Source organism: Panthera uncia, chromosome E1 (assembly GCF_023721935.1).
Source record: "Panthera uncia isolate 11264 chromosome E1, Puncia_PCG_1.0, whole genome shotgun sequence".
In the NCBI taxonomy this organism is placed as follows: domain Eukaryota; kingdom Metazoa; phylum Chordata; class Mammalia; order Carnivora; family Felidae; genus Panthera; species Panthera uncia.
Genome location: NC_064814.1, coordinates 151,026 through 172,687, shown reverse-complemented (window position 1 = coordinate 172,687; position 21,662 = coordinate 151,026). Strand labels below are relative to the sequence as shown.

Here is a 21,662-nt window from a genome sequence, read left to right as displayed (position 1 = left end):
GCTCCCCCACAGACCCTGGCGTGCCCACAGGAAAGGCTGGCTAAAGAGGCAATCCATGAGAGAGCTCATGAGGGCCTGCCAGAGCTCCCACTGTCCAGATGCCACCTTCGCCAAATGACCAGACACAACACGGTCTGTGCTGTGGGGGGAGGGGGGGGGAGGGGGGGAGGGGAGGGGATGGGCACATGTGCTCCATCGGTGTGTGCAGTGCTGTGCGGGCTGCACACAAACAGGACGGGACAGGGGCTGAAATGAACCCGCACTGGTGTGCCGACTGCCTTTCGGCAGGAGCACTGGGGCAACTCCACGGAGAAAAGGCAGTGTCTTCTACGAAGCGTGCTGTGACCTAGTCCCCACATAAACACCAACTAGCCTTGAGTCCTGCTGCACACAGAAATTAGTGTGAGATAGACAATGATCTGAATATAAAAGTAAAAACCATAAGCTACTAGAAAAAAATATGACAATAGTTTCTCCTCTGGGGCAAGCAGAGATTTCTTAGAAAAAAAATAAGTATAAAAGAAAAAAATCTCTAAACTGAAGTTCAATAAAATTTAGAAGTTCTGCTTGTCAAAAGACACCATTAAATATGAAGGCAAGTGACAGTGGGGAGAAAATATTTACAGTACAGGAATCTGACAAAGGACTTGGATCCAAAATATAGAACTTTCGTAACCAGTAACAAGATGAATGGCCCATTAAAAAAAAAAAAGGCAAGAGATTTAGAGACATTTCACAAAAGAAATGAACGGCCAATAAACCCAAGAAGAGGTGCTCGACATCATCGGCAGCAGGAAAGCGCTAAGTACAGCGGCCACGAGACGCACGGCACGTCTGCTGAATAGTTGGCACTGAGGCCGACAGCGTCCGCGGCACCGCAAGGTGGAGAGCCGCCACGCGGGCGCAGGGCAGCCTCTGTGCTCGGCAGGTTCTCTGAAGGCGAAGCAAGTGTCACCCTATGACTTGTCAACTCCACCCCTTGGTATGTTCCCAGGCGCGGTGGAGACGCAGTCCACAAAGAGGCTTGGGTGCGAATGTTCACGGTGCTTTCGCTAAAATAACCCAGACAGGAAACTGCCCAAATGTCAGTAAACAGTACAGCATAAAAACGAATTGTGGCACGTCCCCACAACAGATAATAAAAAGATAAGCCGCCGACATACAAAATGCCACGGAGAACCGTTATGGTGAGCGAAAAGCTACACACAAGGGGGCACGCTGTGTGATTCTTCCTGCAGATTCGAGCCCCACGCAGTGCTCTCTGGCCCACATTCTGGGTGGCGGAAACATTCTGTATTTTGACTGGGGTGTTAGGGGTACACAGTTGTCAAAACTCACCAAATTGTTCACCTTATACACAATTTTCACATTGAAATCCTGCATTTCACAGTATATAAATTTCACCTCACTTTTTAAAACCTGAATGAACTATAAAGATTGGCAACAACAGTATGGATGTATCTTAACAACGTTAAGTTTTAAAATATCACACACGGCCTGATACTCCTCGCATAAAAACAACTGAAATTTTTAACGAACTTTTCCAGATTGGTATAAATACCAGAGCTCCGCAGGGGTAGGGTCAGAGCGCGAGCTGGCTCTAGCTCTAGGCGACACAGTCAAGACAGTGACCAGACCACACACGCACGACACATGGTGAGAGCGTGTCCTGAACAAGGCTCGTGACTGACTCAGCTCTCTGCTCCTGAAATCCTGAGGTCTACACTTAAAAAGGAGAAGAAATCACAACGGAAGCTAAAAAGTGTACCATGCTATTCAGGACTGAGGGGCACCCACCACGGTCACCACAAGAAAATGAATCGTCTTAAACCTTACATGAGAAAGTGAAAAGAAAGGCTGAAATGTAATGAGCGTTAGAAATGAAGCAAACCCAACAAGATCAGAAACTAAACAAATAAAACCAAGGTGCACAGAGAAAAGGCGCCAGGGGCAGCAAAGGCACATCCCCACACCGGAGGGCAGCACAGGCGCACGGCCTGTCTCTGTCCTTTACTAAGGATACCAACACACCTCCTGGAAGACAGAGCATCCCCCGAGCCATCCCCTCGGGCCTACAGCCCCTGCTGGGGGCTGTGGCTATCCAGGACAGATTGTTCCCTGGTGGCTAACCACTGCCGGGGTCCCCTGGGAAGCAGGCGCAGACAGGTTCTCTGCGGTGGCGGAAGTGGCGGGGTACCCCTGGGGAGGAAGCGCAGGGTCCCCCTGATGAAACCCTGTTACAAGCCCTTTTTTCCACAGACCGCTGACCTCCAGGGGCCAGGGACTCAAGCCCCAGGCCTGATGCACAATATGTGCCTAAGGCTACCTTCTTTAAAAGCCAGACTTTTTGTTTGCTAATCTTACTCCACCCTCAGCCAGGAACTGTGGGGCCCTTCTGTGCCTCCAGGCCCTTGGCTAGGACAGCAAGGTGGTCATGCAAATTCCACCACAAAGCTCACCGAAATTTACTGCCCTGATTTCTTCCAACTAAACCCTGAGAACAAGTCAAATCTCTGGAGTCAGGGCAAGTCTTCTTGGTGAGACTTCAGCATCACCATCTTCTCAGAAGCCCACGCCCAGAACGGAGACATTGTGATGCCCAATCTGGGGGCTTCCTGCTCCTGGAAGCAGGGACCTTGTGGCTCTGAGCCCTCACCTGCCTCCCTGCCTACAGTTTCTGGGAGTGATGGGGCCAGGCGTCCAACCTGCTCTTCCTCTCCCTGCCCACTGCGGAAGGGCACTTTCAGGGACCTGGTTCTCTGCCCTGCCCTCTGCCAGCTCAGTGGTGGCTATGCTGACTTCCATCAGCAAGTTTATTCAGTGCCTCCCTGGTCTGCAGTCCTCACTGTTCTAAATCGGGCTCCACCTTGTCCAACTTGGCCTTCCTACGTTTTCTTTCCTACTCTCCAGTGAACAGAGAGAAAGCTGCACAGGATATCAGAGAGGAGAGGGCATCTTCAGCCCTCCTCTCTCCTTCTCCCGAGTCCTGCTGGCCTTGTCCATGTGGAGCCTGCACACCGAGAGAGCTTCCAGAATCCTGCCAGTGATTCTGGAACACATACACAGCAACGCATCCATGGCCATTCGAGAGAACACGTTGTCACTGTCCAGTATTTCACAAAGAGCAGCCCTAAAGGAGAACAAGAAAATCACCACCTCCCTTCACCCAAAGGCCATAAGAAGCACACTGTGGACCATGGTGGGTGTGACTGTCTTTAGTGGAAACTGTCTTTGTTTAGGAAAATGTTGGACCATCTGAGAGTGAAAACAGGTCCCAGGGCACGGTCTGGAAGGAGATGATGGAATGAAAGGGAGTTTTAGTCTAAGAAAAAGGAACCACAGCCCTGGGGCTTGTCTTCGAGAGCAGGGCTGTCTGTCAGGCAAACTTCTCCCCAAATCTCCCCCCACCCCACTCCCACCCCGTGTTCCTGGTAATGAAGGGAAAGGTTGAGCCAGTATGAGAAGAAAAGTAGGTTTGTAGGTGGATTAATTCAGCACGAGCAGAAATTCCCACACACAGCTGACCTTGCTCAACACAACCCCCTAAGGAATGCCCAGAGGAGGTGGGTACCCTGCGTCCTGAGACCCAGAGGGGCCCAAGGGGAGACTGCATGCAGACAGACATTCTAAAGGTGTGTTTTCAGGTAATTAAAGAGAGGGGCGTCTGGGTGGCTCAGTCAGTTGAGCGTCCGACTTGTGATCTCGGCTCAGGTCATGATCTCACCGTTTGTGGGATCAAGCCCCGCATCGGGTTCTGCGCTAACAGCCTGGAGCCTGCTCGGGATTTTCTCTCCTTCTCTGCCCCTCCCCTGCTTACATGTATGCTCTCTCGTTCTCTCTCTCTCTCTCTCTCAATCTCTCTCAAAAAAAAAAAAAAATTATAAAAAATAAGCTAATTAAAGAGAAAATCCATGGTTGAAATACACACTGTTCAGTGATGCTTCTTCACCTATTGTAATCATTTGTCATGTTACTGAAAATGCTTTTTAACGTAGTAATGCCCATGTACAGACTGCACACAAATCATTTTCAGAATTTCTGAGATCCCTACAAGTGAAATCTAGGAGTGGAGGGCATGAGCATTTTTTAAGTTCTTGATACAAAATGCAAAATTATGCTGCCGACGCCCCCAATTCACACTTTGCAAATACTGAATATATGCACCTCAGAAAACCCTGTTAACTTGGTTTTTAAAGCTCGTATCTCACAAATGTCACTTGTGTTTCCTTGGTCACAAGTGATAAAAAGGTTGTGAGAGTTCAGCTGCAGTCTGACTGCTCCCGTCCTTCCTGATGAACTTTTCCTCCTTATAACTTGTGTGACCTCTGTCTCCCTAAGGTTGTTCATCCTTTAAGTGTTTATCCACATTGTCCCAGTTTATCTTCAGTTTTATTTATGCGATTCTCTGCTGTGTAATTCCGTATTTTTATGCCATCCTATTTATCAAAAATTAATTAACTCATTATGTGCTCTTGCAATTTAACAGCAAGAGCCCATGAACCTTAACTTTTAAGTCTGATCATTATATATTAGAATAATGATTTTCAAGAACCACACTAAAATATAAGGTCATTTAATTATTCAACCACTACATATATACACATTTTATTTTATTTTATTTTATTTTTATTTTTTTTTAATTTATTTTTGGGACAGAGAGAGACAGAGCATGAACGGGGGAGGGGCAGAGAGAGGGAGACACAGAATCGGAAACAGGCTCCAGGCTCCGAGCCATCAGCGCAGAGCCTGACGCGGGGCTCAAACTCACGGACCGCGAGATCGTGACCTGGCTGAAATCGGACGCTTAACCGACTGCGCCACCCAGGCGCCCCATATATACACACATTTTAAGTAAAACAAAAGAGTTACTTACCGAATCCAAAAAGCAAAGGTAAGACCCCGAGCTCTGTGCTATTGCTTGATTTTTAGAATATCCGACTGTTTTAAAAAAGAAAAAGAAAAGGTCTTTTATAATTCAATTTCTGATGGTATTTTCTTTCCTGAACTTAGAGTAACACATACTACTAGGAAGCTCAAAACATGGTACCCCAGCAGGTAAAATCCAATTGTCTTTAGACAGAGTGAGAGGGAAGGGAAGGGAAAACCGTGTCCCATCTTTAGGGATGGAGACACAGTCAGTGTTACGTTGGGACGCAAAGAGCCCACCCAGACCCAGTGTGTTAAGGAGGGACTGCTCCCTGGAGGAAAACAAATTCAGCAACCATTCAGAGTATAACGAAGCTAACCCTGGGGAAGATTTCCAAAAAATCAAAACGTCACTGAATGGAAATGTCTGTGTAGGTGCGAAGCAGTGACACGCGTGTGATTGGCTGTTAAGCACTCGCCGAACGGGATGCTTTATCAGTACTTAGCTGAATGTATCTCTCAGTGATGGTTCCAGTCACTGCCAGCGTTTACTATGCCTGCACATGCACACACCTAGGGGCTTCCCTGCTAGGTGCAGACCCCATGTTCACAAGGTGTGACTGTCCTCAGATCCCTGACGTAGAACGGAAAAGCTGAGAGCACACCACGCTGAGAACGGACATCCCTGGGCTGCCCATGCACGCGGGTGATGTTCACACAGCGCACGAGGATGGCAAATTCATCCAGAATCGGGAGGTCACCTTGGGAAGAGGGCAGGACCAGAAGGGAGATGGGGGTCTCTCAGGGTGGGTGATGTTGGCTCCTCCTCCAGGTGCCAGTGACATGGTGCTGGCAGTTTGTGAAAATTAACTGAACTGGACAATTACGATAAGTGCACTTTTCTTACGGGTGTTATGTTTTGTTTTGTTTTGTTTTAAGCTTGTTTTTTGAGAGAGAGAGAGAGAGAGAGAGAGAGACAGAGCATGAGCAGGGGAGTGACAGAGAGAGAGAGGGAGGCACAGAATCTGAAACAGGCTCCAGGCTCCGAGCTGTCAGCACAGAGCCCCACGTGGGGCTCGAAGTCACAGACCATAAGATCATGACCTGAGCTAAAGTCGGACGCTAAACTGAGCCACTCAGGGGCCCCCTCTTTTTTTTTTTTTTTTTATAGTGTTTATTTTATTTTTGAGGAGGGGTGGGTAGGGACAGAGAGAGAGAATCCCAGGCAGGCTCCACGCTGTCACAGAGCTTGATGTGAACCCACGAACTGTGAGATCATAACCTGAGCTGAAGACAGATGCTGAACCGATTGAGCCCCGCAGCTGTCCCGGATGTTATGTTTTAATAGATGTTTTAAAAAGTCTTTGGCTTCAAAGTGATTACGACTTACAACTGGGTTGGAAAAAGTGGCTGCGTGCCCACTGAGCCATGCTGGGGTAGCGCCAGGAGAAAGAGCAGAAGCCACAGCCTGCCACGGTGTGGGGAGCACCGGGCTGTCCGCAGCAGGTTGGAAGGCAGGCCTGGCCAGTAAGGAGCGTCAGCAAATTGAGCTGAGACAGCTGAGTCCGGACGGAGGGCAGGGCAGGTTATGGGAGGATTTAGAGGGGCCGAAGGGGCCTCAGGGGCACAGATACACGCTCCACAGAAAAGAGGCTGCCAACACCTGAGTCGAGTTAACCATCCGGTTACAGATTTGGTGCCACGGAGGAAAGTCGCACGAAGTGAAACAGATGTGTGCGGAGGTAAAACAATAAATCCCTTCAAATAATCAGGCTCAGGCGACGTGACCAGGTTCCTTGGCACCAGGGACACAGCAGCGCACTTGCCTCAGGCCACATTAGAGCTCTGGGTTTTCTGTGCTGAGGACAGCACCTCTCCAAGGAGGGGGGGAGAAGGCAGCTGCTCAGTTGGGGGTTTGAGCAAATTCGAGCTCCAGGAAGTCTCCCTGCACCGGTGCCCTGGTGCAGGCTGTTTCCACGCAAGGTGGCAGCTCAATCTTAGCATGAATCCTAGAGCTTAGCCAACGCCAACCGGTTGGCAGACCGGTCCCAGATCTCAAAGAGCCACAGGTGTAATAAGCAGAGAAGAAGGGCACAAGGGGGGCCCCTGGCAGCGGCATCGGCAGCTGCAGAAAGCGCCATCATCACCGTCAAGCACAGCAAACCCAGGGAAAGGCCTCACGCGGTCGAAACCCAAGAGCCGTATGAAGAAGATGAAAATGGGAAGAGACGGCCCACAGTCACATTTAAACTAGCAGGAGTTCTGTTTAAAAAGCTGCTCAGTAGAGTCAGGTTTCAGAAGGGGTACAAATCAAACCCCAGAATTTGGATAATGGAGGAAAATGTCTCACTAAGGAAGCTGGAAGTTCCTCACAATGAGTCCTATGTTTGGCAAAGACAAGGAATTTGCTTTAATATTACTGCTTTGAAGAATGTCAAATGTTTGTGCCAGGGCCTGCTGTCTGAGGGGCTGTCACAAAGGGACGCAGCTGGTTGTCATGGTCACAGCAGGAAAAAAACGCAGCCCTGGCGGGATTGGTGTCCTCACTCTTGGGGAGGGCGGAACTGTGCTGTACTTTCATTTGAGTAAGTGACCGCATTGTTAAGAAATATTTTGCTCTGTTATGATATGAAATAATAAGTGAATCTTAATCCAATTTAAATAACTCAGCACTCCTGAAAAAAGAAACACTTTGGATTTATGCTCTCCAATAGTCAATGTAACTTTTCCTGCTTAAGAAAATACCATTATAGGAAGATCTGCCCTTTCAGATCTAATCAAATTAACTCCATCCCACACTCGTGTGTTACGGCCCCCATGACTCTGCCTTGCCCGTCTCCAAAGTGACAGCAGATTGCCTCCACTTCTTCACACTATTACAACTGATTTTTCTTAATTGACAAAATACATACAAATGTGACACGACTCAAGTTATATCTAATCTGTGGAAATATTTTATGAAAAACAAAACTTGTTTCTAAGATGGAGGTCAGAGAAGCAATCACACCAGCCACCAAAATGCCTTCAACTTATTTTATCAACTATGGAAGATACAAAACATCTTAATAAAAGACGATTTGGAAAGGATGTTCAGACTAGTTTCAAAATCCACAATTCGTTTACACACATTTCAGATGCAAGTTGAAACAGATGTTCTACAGTAACTGATTTTTTAAAGTTTTCTATCTCAAACAAACTAAAGACAATGCAAGTAAGAAATCATTTGGGGAAAAAACCAGAACGTCTTCTGGAGGCATGAGATCATGGGGAGGATCAGGATGACAAGAATGGGGCAGGTCCTGGCCCCAGTCACTGAGCCCCACTGAGAACTCAGCAGCCTCCCCCTTGAGCCCCCTCGCTTCCCGACACTCCGTCCCCACTGCCCACCTTCTCCCGCTGCCGCCTTCTACAGGCCCTTTCCACCGAGGAAAAGGAATCGTATTTTATGTCCGCTATCCAGAACCTCCACTCTTTCGACCCCTCTGCTGATGCAAGTAAGGGTGATGATCTGCTTCCTGCTGGCACGAGGATTATATCCGTGTAAGAATTCAACAGAGAAATGGCAGGAAGGCCCTTCCTACTTCCCAAGGGAGCGCTAATGATTATGATAAAAAGAAACTAGCGAAGGTGTTTAAGAAGAAATTTACCTGCAGTGGTACTGTAATTGAGCATCCAGAACATGGAGAAGTAATTCAGCTACAGGGTGACCAGTGTAAGAACATATGCCAGTTCCTTGTAGAGATTGGACTGGCTAAGGACGACCAGCTGAAGGTTCATGGGTTTTAAGTGCTTTTGGCTCACTGAAGCTGAAGTGAGGATTTCCTTGCAATGAGAAGTTCCCTTCTGTCCCTTGTCACAAGTTTAAAAACCTCACAGCTTGTATAATGTAACCATTTGGGGTCTGCTTTTAACTTGGACTAGTGTAACTCCTTCATGTAATAAACTGAAAAGAGCAAAAAAAAAAAAAAAAAAAAAGAATGGGGCAGGTCCTGACACTCCTCTAGCACCTATGTCTTCTCAACAATGGGACAGGCACCCGCTGCCTGCAAAGGAAACTGAGGCACAGAGAGGTGAAGTGGGGGGGGGGCCACCTGGCTGCCTCCTGCCCAGTCTTCTGCCCCAGAAGGCAGGGCCACCTAGAGGCAGTGCCAAAGACTGGTCTTTCCATATGAACTTTATAAAATAGCAGGAGAAAAAGTTTTCTTTTAAGTGACCAATTTTAATGACCATTTGTGGTTTTAAATTTTTTCTAAAGTGTTTACACTTTCCTGCTCTCCAAAGTAGGGTATGGGATGCTGTTTGTGAGGGATGTGGTGCAGGGTCAGGGGCACTTTTTGGGAGAGAAGTATCTGTTTCATTCTGTGAACTCAACCTCTTAACTCACCTCTGCGAACATCCACCCTCTCCTTGGCCCGGAAACACAAAGACAAAGACACAGTGCAGGCAGGACGCTGCAGAAGGGGAAGGCAAGGGGATTCGGAGGCTATGCGTTGAAGCAGCACACTGTTTTGCAGACAGCCAGTGTTCAGAGAGGTTAGCTCTGTTCGAGGGTGGACCCTGCGAGCTCCGGGGGAGACAGCTTGGGTTCAGGGCCCCTCTGTGAACTTGGAGTAAACCAGCAAGTCCAGCAAGGATCAGCACACCTGCCCCAGAAGACCAGGAGAGCTCTGTGAGGTCATGCCAGGGGCACACACATGAGGGTCAGGAGTGAGACCAGGGGAGACCAGGGCAGCCTCCTGACCACCAAAACTGGCAGACTGAGCAGAGAGAGGAAATAGGACAGGAAGGGGCTTCGAGGGCAAGAAGCATCTGGGAAGAGTGGACGTCCCTCCCACTCACACCTCTCCTGCTCACACCTTGCCACGCTGAAACACAAACCCTACCCTGCACCCTGACTACCTGTCCACCCTGAAAGGAAAGTCACATGCCAGTCTGAACAGAACTAGTAACAGAGCCAACACTTCTCTGGCCCTACAGGAGGGGATCCAGAGGGATCCCAAACTTTCACCCTGCCCACCCCTGAAATATGAGGAGAGCTGCAAGGTTCCCTGAGGACCGCCCATGAGGGAGAGGGGCTGGCGCCACCCTACTCCTGAGGTTAATTCTCAACTGTGGATGCACCCCAGCCTCTCTCAGGAAGTGTCCACAAGTGTCCACAATCCCAGTGCAGAGGCTGCACCCAAACCAATCACTTGAGAAGATCTTAGGGTAGGACTCAGGCATCAGGGCTCCCAAAACTCCGCAGGTGCTTCTCACATGTAACCAAAGCTGAGGCCCACTATTTAAAGAAGGACACACTCCTAAAACCTTCAGCGGCCTGTCCTCCAGCTTCAGCCTCATCATCTGGACCTCCTCTTCCAACCCAGCAGTGTATGCAGACATGCTATTTTCAAGTCTTACACAAAAACTTTAAAGTGAAGCTAAAGGAAGCCCAATATATTACAATTAAAGCTAAGAATGTAAAGCTAATCATTCAGTATAAAAGCAGAGGGTGAATGAAAAGCAATGATACCTTGACCCAGCATTATAAATTTCAAACTCAAAACGTAAAGACAAAAATCTTAAAAACTTTCAGAAAAGATACCTTTAAAGAGTCAGACTGTCATAAGATTTCTTATCAAAACCAGAGGACACCAGAAGATAATGAGGCAATCCTTCAAAATTCTAAGGGAAATTATTTTGTATGTAGAATTCTATACCCAGCCAAACTGTCAGTTGAGCCTAAGTACAAAATGAAGACATTTTCAGACATGTAAAAACTCTAAACATTTTACCATCTACACACCAGATATGGAAAATTTACTTTAAGGACTACTCTAGCAACACTAAATAACACTTATAAGACAAAAATTAAATAAAAGAAAAAGAGAAGCAAGGAAACCAAACAATGGCAAGTGTAGAAAGCAGAAGAGAACAAGACAGAATGTTTTTACAGGCTCCACAGACCCTAACACTTGGGAGCCCCCAGGGCCCGGCATGGAGTCAGCCGCAGAGGCACCCAGGTCTGAGTCTGAGCCAGCACAAGGTCTGCGGTGAACGATAGTCACTCACCTGTTATACTGCAAGTGCTGTCTTTACAAGGTCTAAAGTGTCGGCATCAACTTATTATTAAAGCACGTAAAATAAAAAGTTATAGAACAGAATGTGAAGATTACACACCCTGAAAATATGACTATATTATAACAAACAAACTCCCTGAGGGGGGAACACAGGAAGTGTGGTGAGGAGCACTTCAGCAGCTGAACGTTTCCTCTTTCACAGTGAGCACTAACTCACACATGTGGGTCAAACAAATCAAATAAGAACCAAAAAACACTGGTTGCTTCCAGGGTGTGGGGCTTCTAGGTTTCACTGTAAACCTTTCTGTATGCCTGAATTTCTTTTTATCAATGCTAGTATTAAAAAAAATGTGTTATTCCTCAAAGCAGACATTTGTGAGAATGAATAAATGCTTTTTTTCTGTCATGTACATTCAGGCTGGAGGGCTAGTTCATATGGAAGGTTGAGACAAAGGTTGTTGTGCTATACATGATTACTGCTTGCACAAATGCTCTACCAGCAAGTCCAAGGCCTTCTGCTCTTATCCCTAAGCCAGTCACCAAACAAGCACCAAAGAGCTACAGACCAATTTTCCATATGTCTACAGATGCAAAAATCCTAAAGAAACCTGAATAATTATATTGTATAAAAACAGTATCATGTCATTGCAGGTTTGTTCTGGTACTGTTCATTATTAAGAGAAATACTAACACACTATAATAAATATGTTAGGAGAAAAAAAAAAAGCAATCACCTTAACAGATACCAAAGGGACATTTAATAAAATTCTATACTGATCCCTAGTTTTCTGAACGCTTACTAAGTTAGGAATCACAAGTTAACTTGAGAAAGGTATCTGTCAGAAAGCAACAATAAATATGATACTTAACACGGAAACACTAACACTCCCACTAAGTCAGGAACAATACAAGGATTCAGTAATGTGGCCGCACATTGTTCTTCCTGACTTCTTATCCCAAGAGAAAAATATGAACAGTGAAGTATAAATTAGAACAACAAAACGAAAGAATAACATTTATTCAGGATTAGATCGCCTAAATGGAAAATCAGAGATATTGTAAAAAACTAAGTTGGATAAGATAGTGCACCAACAAACTGGTAGTCTACCCCACCCACCTAATCCCAGCACTAGAAGTGCCTTAGAAACAAAAGAAAATTGTAAGACTCCTTCCTCTACAGGAGACAGAAGGAGGCTGTACCCTGGCAGGGGAGGAAACCCAAATACCACAGTCCAGGGACTTAGTTAAGAAGAACTTCTGGGTTCTTCTGTTCAGGCGAAGCTGACCGCTTGGGTGAGCTGACTGGCCATCCCTCCCTCATCACCATGAAGCCAAAGAACAGCAGGCTCAGGAGGCACCAGCAGGGCGAGGAGAGGCTGTTCCCACTAATGCACAAGACCAGCAGTCTCAGGCCTTCCCCTTCCCTTCTCCCCATCCACTCTGCAAAGGGGAAGCAATTGCATGGGACAAAGGAAGACAGAAAGGTAGAAAGAAGGGAGCAAGGCAAGAGAGGGAGGAAGCAGAAGCCGTACAGGATGGTTACCTGAGGGCAAGGTCACCTGTATGGGAGGCGAGCTGGGGGCAGCACACAAGGACTAAAGAAAGGTCCTACATCTTGTGATGAGATGTCCTCATCACAGGGTCCACCAGCCCCCGCACAAGTGCCAGACGAGGACACACAAATGGTAAGGAACTCATCACCAGCAGACCGCCACTGCAAGAAGTGTAGTCTTTCGGGCAGAAGGAAAATGACAGCAAATGGAAATGTGGGTCTGGAAGTGAAAGAGCAGCGCAAATAGTGACCGTATGGGTAAAAACGTGATTCTCTTTCTTACTACGTATGTCTCATAACAGTTAACGCCAGTGTCCTGTGCGGTTTACAATACAGGCAAAGTAAAACGCAGGACAAGGTAGCATAAAGAGCAGAGAGGAGAAACGTGTGAATACTGTTGTAAGGGTCTTATGTTATACGTGTAGATGGACCTTTGAAAAGCTGATCTTGGTACACTGAAGATGTATATATACTAAAACCCTAAATCAACCCCTAAAACAGCAAAACTAAATTATAGCTACTAAGCCAACAGAAGATAAAATAGAACCAAGAATTTTGATTGGAGTCCGGCTCCGGGCATGACAGCATGCAGAGCCCCATGGATTGCCTAAAATAGAAGCCTGTGAACATCACGAGGAACCAACTGCCATTCAGTCTCTGGAAGTGGGGATTGAAGAAATATTTACTGAAGAAGATGACCGAGACTCAGTAAGAACATTGAGGGTCTGTGGTACTTGAACCAAGACCTGCTCTACCCCGCCCTCCCCAAAGAGGAAATCCCACCTAGACAGACACTCAGGTTCCCCTTCCCCTTGCCAACATACAGAAATCCTGGGGGCTGCAGGACATCGGCACTCGTCACCCTGACTGCAGGCTCCTGTTGCTGTGGCTGAGTCCCCAACAGTGGAGAAGTAGGGCTCCTTCTCCCCCCACCCCCAACTCCCAACCTGGGACAGGTTGGCTCCTGCCCCTGCTCCATTTGCAACAGAGTGTGGAGAAACCCACTCTTGCACTGTGGTGAAAGACACCTGGTAGAGGGGGTAGGGGTCGGGTCTAAAGTGGCTTCTCAGGGCAGTCAAGGCACAAGGCAGGGGGTAACATACTCAAAGTACTCAAAAAGAAAAGCTGTTAACCAAGAATCCTATTCCGGAAAAGTTATCTTTCAAAAATCAAGGAGAATTAAGACATCTGCCTTATAAACAATACTAAAGGAAATTCTTCAGGCTAAAAAGACTGACCCAAGGGATTCCAGGGAGTACTTCAAATCCATTAAAAAACAACAACAACAACAACAACAAAGGTAATTGTTAATTATAAAAGACAATATAAATATATATTTTTCCTTTCCTCCTTTAATTGATTTAAAAAGCAATTGTATAACACAACATATAAATAATGTATTGTTAGGCCTATAACATATAGAAATTCTTCATCTGGCAAAATCATCCTCTAAAAATGGACAAATTAAGATATTCCCAGATCTAATAAGTGCTGAGGGAGCTCGTCACTAGTAAGCCTGCCCCACAAGAAATGCTAACGGAAGTCCTGCCGGCTGTCATGCAAGAGCACCAGGCAATAAGCTGAAACCATACGCGGGAGTGAAAAACACTAATAAAGGTTACTCATAGGTAAATATAAAATCCAGTATTGTTCTATTTTTACTCTGAATGTTTTCTTATCTAAAAGTCAAATACATCGAGCAATGATTATAAATCTACGTCAGTAGGTGCATGAAATCGATGTAAACTGTGACAACATAAAGTGGGAGGTACAGAACTGCATGGCGCAGAGCTTTAAACACTATTGAAGCTAAGCTGATGTTAATTTAAACTAGATTGTCATAAATTTACTACGTTAATTGTAATGTCCACAGTAAGCACTAAGAAAATAACTTTCAAATACACAGAATAGGAAATGAGAAGGGAGTCAAAATGGCATACTAGACATAAAGAATTATTACATATTTCAATAAATACATGAAATGCTCCAATTAAAGACAAAGATTGGGAGAATAGATTTAAAAAGTACATGACCCATTTATTTATTTTTAAAAAATATTTATTTATTTTTGAATGTTATGTTTATTTATTTATTTATTTATTTATTTATTTATTCGTGAACCGTGCGATCATGACCTGAACCAAAGTTGATCCATTTAAATGCTGTCTATAAGAGATTCACCTTAGATCTAAAGGCACAAAGGAGTTAAAAGTGAAAGGACAGAAAAATATATTCCATTCAACTAGAAACCAAAAGGGTTTCTAGGGGTGGTTGGTTATACTGATACCAGGCCGTAAGTCAAAAAATATTATTAGAAGCAAAGAATGTTCTATATTGATAAAAGGGTCAGTCAAAAGGACATAACAATTATAAAACCATATACACCTAACAGGAGAGTCCCAAAATAAGTGAAGCAAAAACTGACAGAATAGAAGTGAGAAATAGTTCTACTAGAATAGTTGAAGACTTCAAAACCCCACTTTCAATAATGGATAGACCATCTAGACAGATGATCAGTAAGGAAACAGAAGACTTGAACAACATTATAAACCAAAAGACCTAACAGACATATACAGATGCCCTACCCCAAAACAACAGAATATCCTTAGACATATCCCTAGAATATGCTTAGATACTCTTTGAGACACATTCCCAGAGATATGTGGAAATGGAAACACAACACACCAAAACTTGTGGGACACAACAAAAGCAGTGCTCAGAGAGAATTTGCAGCTATAGATGCCTATATAAAAGAGATCTCAAATCACTAACCTAATTTCACATGTTAAGAAGCTAAAAAACTAAACACACAACTAGCAGAGGAAGGAAGTAATAAAGATCAGACCAGAAATAAATGAAATTGAAAGGAGGGAGGGAGAGGGAGAGGGAGAGGGAGAGGGAGAGGGAGAGGGAGAGGGAGAGAGAGAGAGAGAGAGAGAGAGAGAAAATCAGTGAAAACAAACATTGGTTCTTTGAAAAGATCAACAAAATTGGCAAACCTTCAGCTGGACCAATAAAAGAACTCAAATTACCAAATCCAAAATGAAAGTGGGTACCTTAATACTGACCTTAACAAATGTAAAAGGAGTCTAAGAGAATACTACAAACAACTGTGTGCCAACCAATTAAACAACCTACATGAAAGGGACAAATTCCTAGAAACACACAAACTACCAAACCCAACTCAAGAAGAAATAAAAAAAATATGAACAGACCTATAACAACTAAATAGATTGAATCAGTAATCAAAACCTTCCAACAAAGAAAAGCTCAGGACCAGATGGCTTCACTGATGAATTCTACCATTTAGAGAATAACACCAATCCTTCCCACACTCTTCCAAAAAACAGAAAAAAAGGAAACACTTAACTCATTCTATGAGGTCAGCTCCACTCTGATATCATAGCCAAAGACATCACAGGAAAGGAAAATCACACACCAACATCCCTTACAAACATATATACAGAAATCTCCACAACAGGTTAATCTATACACAATCTATACACAAAAGGTAAATTAGTGGTGGCGCAGGGCTGGGGGAAGCAGGGTGTGGAGGATGATGACTGAAGGGTACCGGGTTCCTATCTGAAGTGATGATAATGTCCTAAAACTGACTGTGGGGGTGGCTGCACAGATCTGTGAATATACCAGGAACCACTCGACCGTATACTTTGATGGGTGAATTGTGTGGCATATGAATACATTTGTTATAAAAAATATTTGATTAACCCAAAAGAAGGCAGAAAAGGAGGGAAAGGAGGGGGAAAAAACAGAAGCAACTAATATAAAACTAATAGCAAGAAGACAGACTAAAAGCTATCATTAATCACATTAAATGTAACTAATGCAAACATTCCAGTTAAAAGGTGAAGATGGTCAGATTGGATTTGCTGTCTATAAGAATCTACAGGGAGGGGGTACTGTTTAAAGGAGGTACCCTTCAACAAATGGGTTAAAAGTTTAAAAAGATGGAAAAGATATACTATATTAACACTAGTCAAAATAAAGCCAGAGCAGTTAAATTAATATCAAACAATGTAGATTTCAGAGCAAAGAATATTAGCCAGATAGAGAGGGTTATTTCATAATGATGAAGGGTCAATTCTTCATAACAACCCTAAACGTTAACCGAGTTTCAAAATATTGGAAGCCCAAACTGACAAAACTAGAGACGAACAGACAAATGTACAGAGTTGGAGATTTCAATGCCCCCTCTCAATAATGGAAAGAACAAACAGACCCCAAATTGGCAAGAACACAGTAGATTTAAACAAGACTCCTCAGCTTGACCTGATTCACATTTATGGAGAACTCCATCCAACACCATCGGCTACACAACCTTCTCAAGTACACGTGGGACATTTGCCAAGACAGGCCACAACCTGGGCCATAAAATAAATTTTACTAAATTTAAAGATTCAAGTCAAAGCATGTTCTCTTACTACAGAGGAATTACATTAGAAATAATTAATAAAATATATATGGAAAATCCCTCAAATATTTGGAAACTAAATAACATACTTCTAAATAAGCCATGAGTCAGTAAGTCAAAATAAGAAGGTGTTTTGAAACTGAAGAAAAAGGAAAGGAACATATCAAAATCTGTGTGATGTTTCTAAAGCAATAGTAAGAGAAAAATTTCTATTACTAAATGCCTATATTAGAAAAGAAGAAAGGTCTCAAATCAGTGACCTCAGCTTCCACCTTAAGAATTACGTGGGGCACCTGGATGGCTCAATTGGTTAAGTGTATGACTTCAGCTCAGGTCATGATCTCGCAGTTTGTGAGTTCGAGCCCCACGTCCAGTTCCATGCTGACAGCCCAAAGCCTGGAGCCTGCTTCAGATTCTGTGTCTCCTCCTCTCTCTGCCCCTCCCCTGCTCATGCTCTGTCTCTCAATTATAATAAATAAACATTAAAAAAACACAACAACACAGAACTAGGAAATGAACTCAGGTGCCTGGGTGGCTCAGTTGGTTAGGTAACCGACTTCGGCTCAGGTTATGATCTCACGGTTTGTGAGTTCGAGCCCTGTGTAGGGCTCTGTGCTGACAGCTCAGAGCCTGGAGACCGTTTTGGATTCTGTGTCTTGCTCTCTGCCCCTCCCCTGCTTATGCTCTGTCTCTCTTTCCTTCAAAAGTAAATTAAAAAAAAAAAAAAAAAAGAATTAGTAAGTGAACAAATTAAATCCGAAGTAAGCAGAAGAAAATAATACAGATCAGAGTGGAAACAGAAAACAGGCAAAATAGAAAAAAGAACTATATAGAAAATCAATGAAACCAAATGCTAGTTCTTTAAGATTAAAAAAAAAATTGGACAAAAATAAATCAAATGTCACAAGAAAAGAATTTTAAGAAGTAGAGGTGACCAATATTATGATCAATCACACTACAAATAAAAACACCCCAGTTTTTTGTTAGGCTGAATAAGTAAAGTATGCATGGTAGTCTCATACAAATCCTTACCAAAGAATAAGAAATTCAGGTGTACTGGGTTCTTAACAGGGATAAACTTTAGGGGTGCCTGGATGGCTCAGTCAGTTGAAAAACCAATTCGATTTCAGCTCAGGTCATGATCCTAGGGTCATAGGATTGAGCCCTGCATCAGGCTCTGTGCTAAGCACGGAGACTGCTTGGGATTCTCTCTTCTCTCTCTCTCTGGTTCTCCCCTGCGTGCGCTCTCTCTCAAAAAAAAAAAAAAAAAAAAAAAAGAAAAGAAAAAAGAAAAAGTGATAAACTTCATTTTTTAGGATATTTTTCACCAGAATTTGAACATGAAACTATTTTTTTTTTAATTTTTTTTTAACGTTTATTTATTTTTGAGACAGAGAGAGACAGAGCATGAACGGGGGAGGGTCAGAGAGAGGGAGACACAGAATCTGAATCAGGCTCCAGGCTCTGAGCTGTCAGCACAGAGCCCAACGCGGGGCTCGAACTCACGGACCGTGAGATCATGACCCGAGCGGAAGTCGGCCGCTTAACCGACTGAGCCACCCAGGCGCCCCGAACATGAAACTATTATGAAAGTTAATAAAAGGAAACTTTATTTAGTAGAGTGGAGTTAGGAGATGGGCAGGGGGAGCTGTGGGCCCAGCACTAGTTAGCAATCGCAGACCCAACAGGAGGAGAGGCACCTTGCAGGTGGACACTACTTACTCAGCAACAGGAAGGTTTCCTGCTGCTCCGGCAACAGCCCAGCCAATGAGAAGCCACCATACTTCCAGCTCCCAGTATAGTCCAATGGACATTCTGTTTACAACAGCCCCGCCCAACCTCCCGCCTCCTCTATAAAAGCCTCCCCGCCTTACTCTCCAGACTTGCCTGTAATTCTGGTGAGGTTTTCCTGTCCTAGGTTGGGATTCTCTGCTATTCTCAAATAACCCCATCTTTACCAGTAAAATAGTTGGCAGTGTTGTTTTAAAGTTACCAGTGTTTAAGTACACAAGTCATAAGAAACCATTCCTTACAGTTGAATAATAAACTAAACAGGGTCACTAACCTCCTCGGGGTGAAGGAGAATCATGTCCTCCAATGACCACGAGGACACCAGAGTTTTCCAGTTTCACTTTCCATTTCTCAATGATAGTCATAGACTTGTCCTGAAAGCACAAGGACATTGGCAGTTCAGGAAGCTTTCCTCAAAACAGATGTGACTGTTCATGCTAGGGCTAAATCACCAACAGGAAGTTCGTAAGTACCTTACTAGCATCATTAAAAACCGAGAGCTCCATGGAGCCTTCAAAGTCCTGTTGCAAAACAGACTCCAAGCACTCGTCCAGCCACAGTTCAGCGTTGTAGACCGGGAGGATAATAGACTGCAATTCAAAAGAAGTGGATTAACAAATGTAAGTGTGAGGGCTAATAATGCCTTTCCTCCATTCCGGTTTACTTTCCTGTTAACCCTGAGCATTAGCCCCATGCTCATTTCCAAAGGGCGAGGCCCGAGATACAGAATAATTGGGAATAAGGCTTCCAAAGAATGTGTCACCAAAACAGAAGGTGCCTGTTCCTTCTCTCCAAGCTCTAATGTTCTTTTGTTCCGTAAGATTTATTATGTCTTAGATTTCACTGAATTGTCTTTGGGATACTTTTGAAAAGGAAACAAAAATATTAAAGGCATAAAAAATTTTCACAGTTCAATGGCAAATTCATGTGTTCTCCAATCACTGGTCAGAAACATCATTTCGGCATCTGTGTATCTTCTAATTCACTCATAAAAATAATCTATTGGTCCTTTTCTTGGTGGAGTAAGCATTTTCAGTGAACCATGACATTAGAGAAACTCCAGCAAAGAAACTCTTTTCAAGTGCCTGGACACAGGCTTTAACAAAGTATGGGGGTGGGTACTGGGAAAATGGGGGTGACCTCCATCTATCTCTCTCTCCTTTTGCTCTACTGAGTTTAGGACAGTTTGGTGCTGTCTTTCTCTCCTACAGCCCAAATCAAACAAAAATCTCTAAAGTGTATGGAGTAAAACAAGTGAAACCTGACTGCCAACAAAACAGCTGATTACTGGAATTATCTTAATTTTGTACGTTACCACATTAAGCAATATGAAATACCCAAAGACAGAAATTACAGTCTACCCTAACCCTTGAGTTTATACCCTAATGAGGAGTGGACAAATTCCTACACAAGAAGACAGAACACGGTCATCCAGGTGTGTGTACACAGTGCATATGCATACACATACGCATGGGCACAAACGATATGCACATACGTGAGTATTCAGTATCTACCTGCAGTATAGACAGGATTATAAAAATACTAAATCTGGGGCGCCTGGGTGGTGTAGTCGGTTAAGCGTCCGACTTCAGCCAGGTCACGATCTCGCGGTCCGTGAGTTCGAGCCCCGCGTCAGGCTCTGGGCTGATGGCTCGGAGCCTGGAGCCTGTTTCCGATTCTGTGTCTCCCTCTCTCTCTGCCCCTCCCCCGTTCATGCTCGGTCTCTCTCTGTCCCAAAAAATAAATAAAAAAATGTTGAAAAAAAAAATTAAAAAATAAAAATAAAAATACTAAATCTGAATACGGTTTTGAAAAACTCATAGATTGAAAATATAATTCAAATTCTTTACTCTGTGGATCTGATTCAACAGCAAGAACCTTGCCTGAATCTGTTAGCCAAAAAGTGGTTACCTAATTTACTCACATATTTACTTTCCTTTTAGTGTTTATTATTTTTGCGAGTGATAGAGAGAGAGACAGAGAGCAGGGTAGTGGCAGAGAGAGACACACACAGAATCGGAAGCAGGCTCCAGGCTCTGAGCTGTCAGCACAGAGCCCAACTAGGGGCTGGACTCACAAACCAGATCATGACCTGAGCCCAAGTCAGAAGCTTAATCGACTGACCCACCCAGGCACCCCACATATTTACTTTTAAAGTAAGCATTATTCTTTAATGGAAAAGAAAAAAGGAAAGCATGTTTTTAATGTCCCCAAGATCTACAATAGAAAACAATGTGGATTTCCGTCAAAGATGGGTCGTAATTAAGTTCTGTTGGCACTCTTCTGCTGGAGGTTGCTTTGGGTACAGACCCCCCTAGGAAAGCTCCTGGGAAGTGGTGAGCCTCAGTAGGCGACGTGGGGGTGAGGAGAAGGGACAGGGAAGGAGGAAGAGAGAGAGCGGAGGCTGGAGGTAAGAGGAGACAAAGGGGAGTCGGGGAGGGAGGGGACGGGAGGAGACGAGGGGACGAGGGGAGAGGACGAGAGGAGGGGAGGGGACGGAGAGAGGGGGGAGGGGACAGGAGGAGGGGCCGAGGTGGTCCCCGCGGCCCGGGCACCTACCACGTGGGGCGCCGCGGCGCGGTCCCCGTGGGCCTGCATGGCCGCGAGCTCCTTCAGCCGCCCCGCCCCTTGAGCCCGCAGCCACGCCCACGTTGGCCTACGGCGCGTGCGCGGGCGGCTCGCCCGGAATGCCCCCCCCCTCCCCTCCCCAGGCCTGCCGCCTCCGGTTGGTGTGGTAAGCCTGCGATCTAGCGGGGAGTGGAGAGGAGCGGCCTAGAGAGGCTGGAAGCACGGAGCGGGGGAGCAGCGCCCCCGCGCGCCCAGGGCGGGGAAGGGGGCGGGCCCGGGGAAGGGGAGGCCTGTGGGGAGGAGAGTGGGCGGGACGGTGGCGGGTCGTGGGGGGCGGGCCCGTTGGGAGGAGGAGGGCTCGGGGGGCAGGGGCCGACCTGGGGAGGGGAAGAGC

The 21,662-nt window shown here is 45.1% G+C and overlaps 1 protein-coding gene and 1 pseudogene across 1 annotated transcript in view; one reads left to right on the top strand and one right to left on the bottom strand.

Annotated features, from left to right (window-relative positions):
• Positions 1 to 21,387, bottom strand: part of B3GNTL1 (UDP-GlcNAc:betaGal beta-1,3-N-acetylglucosaminyltransferase like 1) — a 93,913-nt gene extending 72,526 nt beyond the window's left edge. The window contains exons 1-4 of the mRNA XM_049635395.1: positions 21,260 to 21,387; positions 19,174 to 19,290; positions 18,975 to 19,074; positions 4,874 to 4,938 (exon numbers count right to left, since the gene is read on the bottom strand). Coding sequence (XP_049491352.1) covers positions 4,874 to 4,938; positions 18,975 to 19,074; positions 19,174 to 19,290; positions 21,260 to 21,298 — 321 coding nt within the window. The 5' untranslated portion in view covers positions 21,299 to 21,387. The remainder of the gene's footprint in view (positions 1 to 4,873; positions 4,939 to 18,974; positions 19,075 to 19,173; positions 19,291 to 21,259) is intronic.
• LOC125926204 (eukaryotic translation initiation factor 1-like) lies at positions 8,208 to 8,688 on the top strand (annotated as a pseudogene).
• Positions 21,388 to 21,662: the final 275 nt, after the last annotated feature.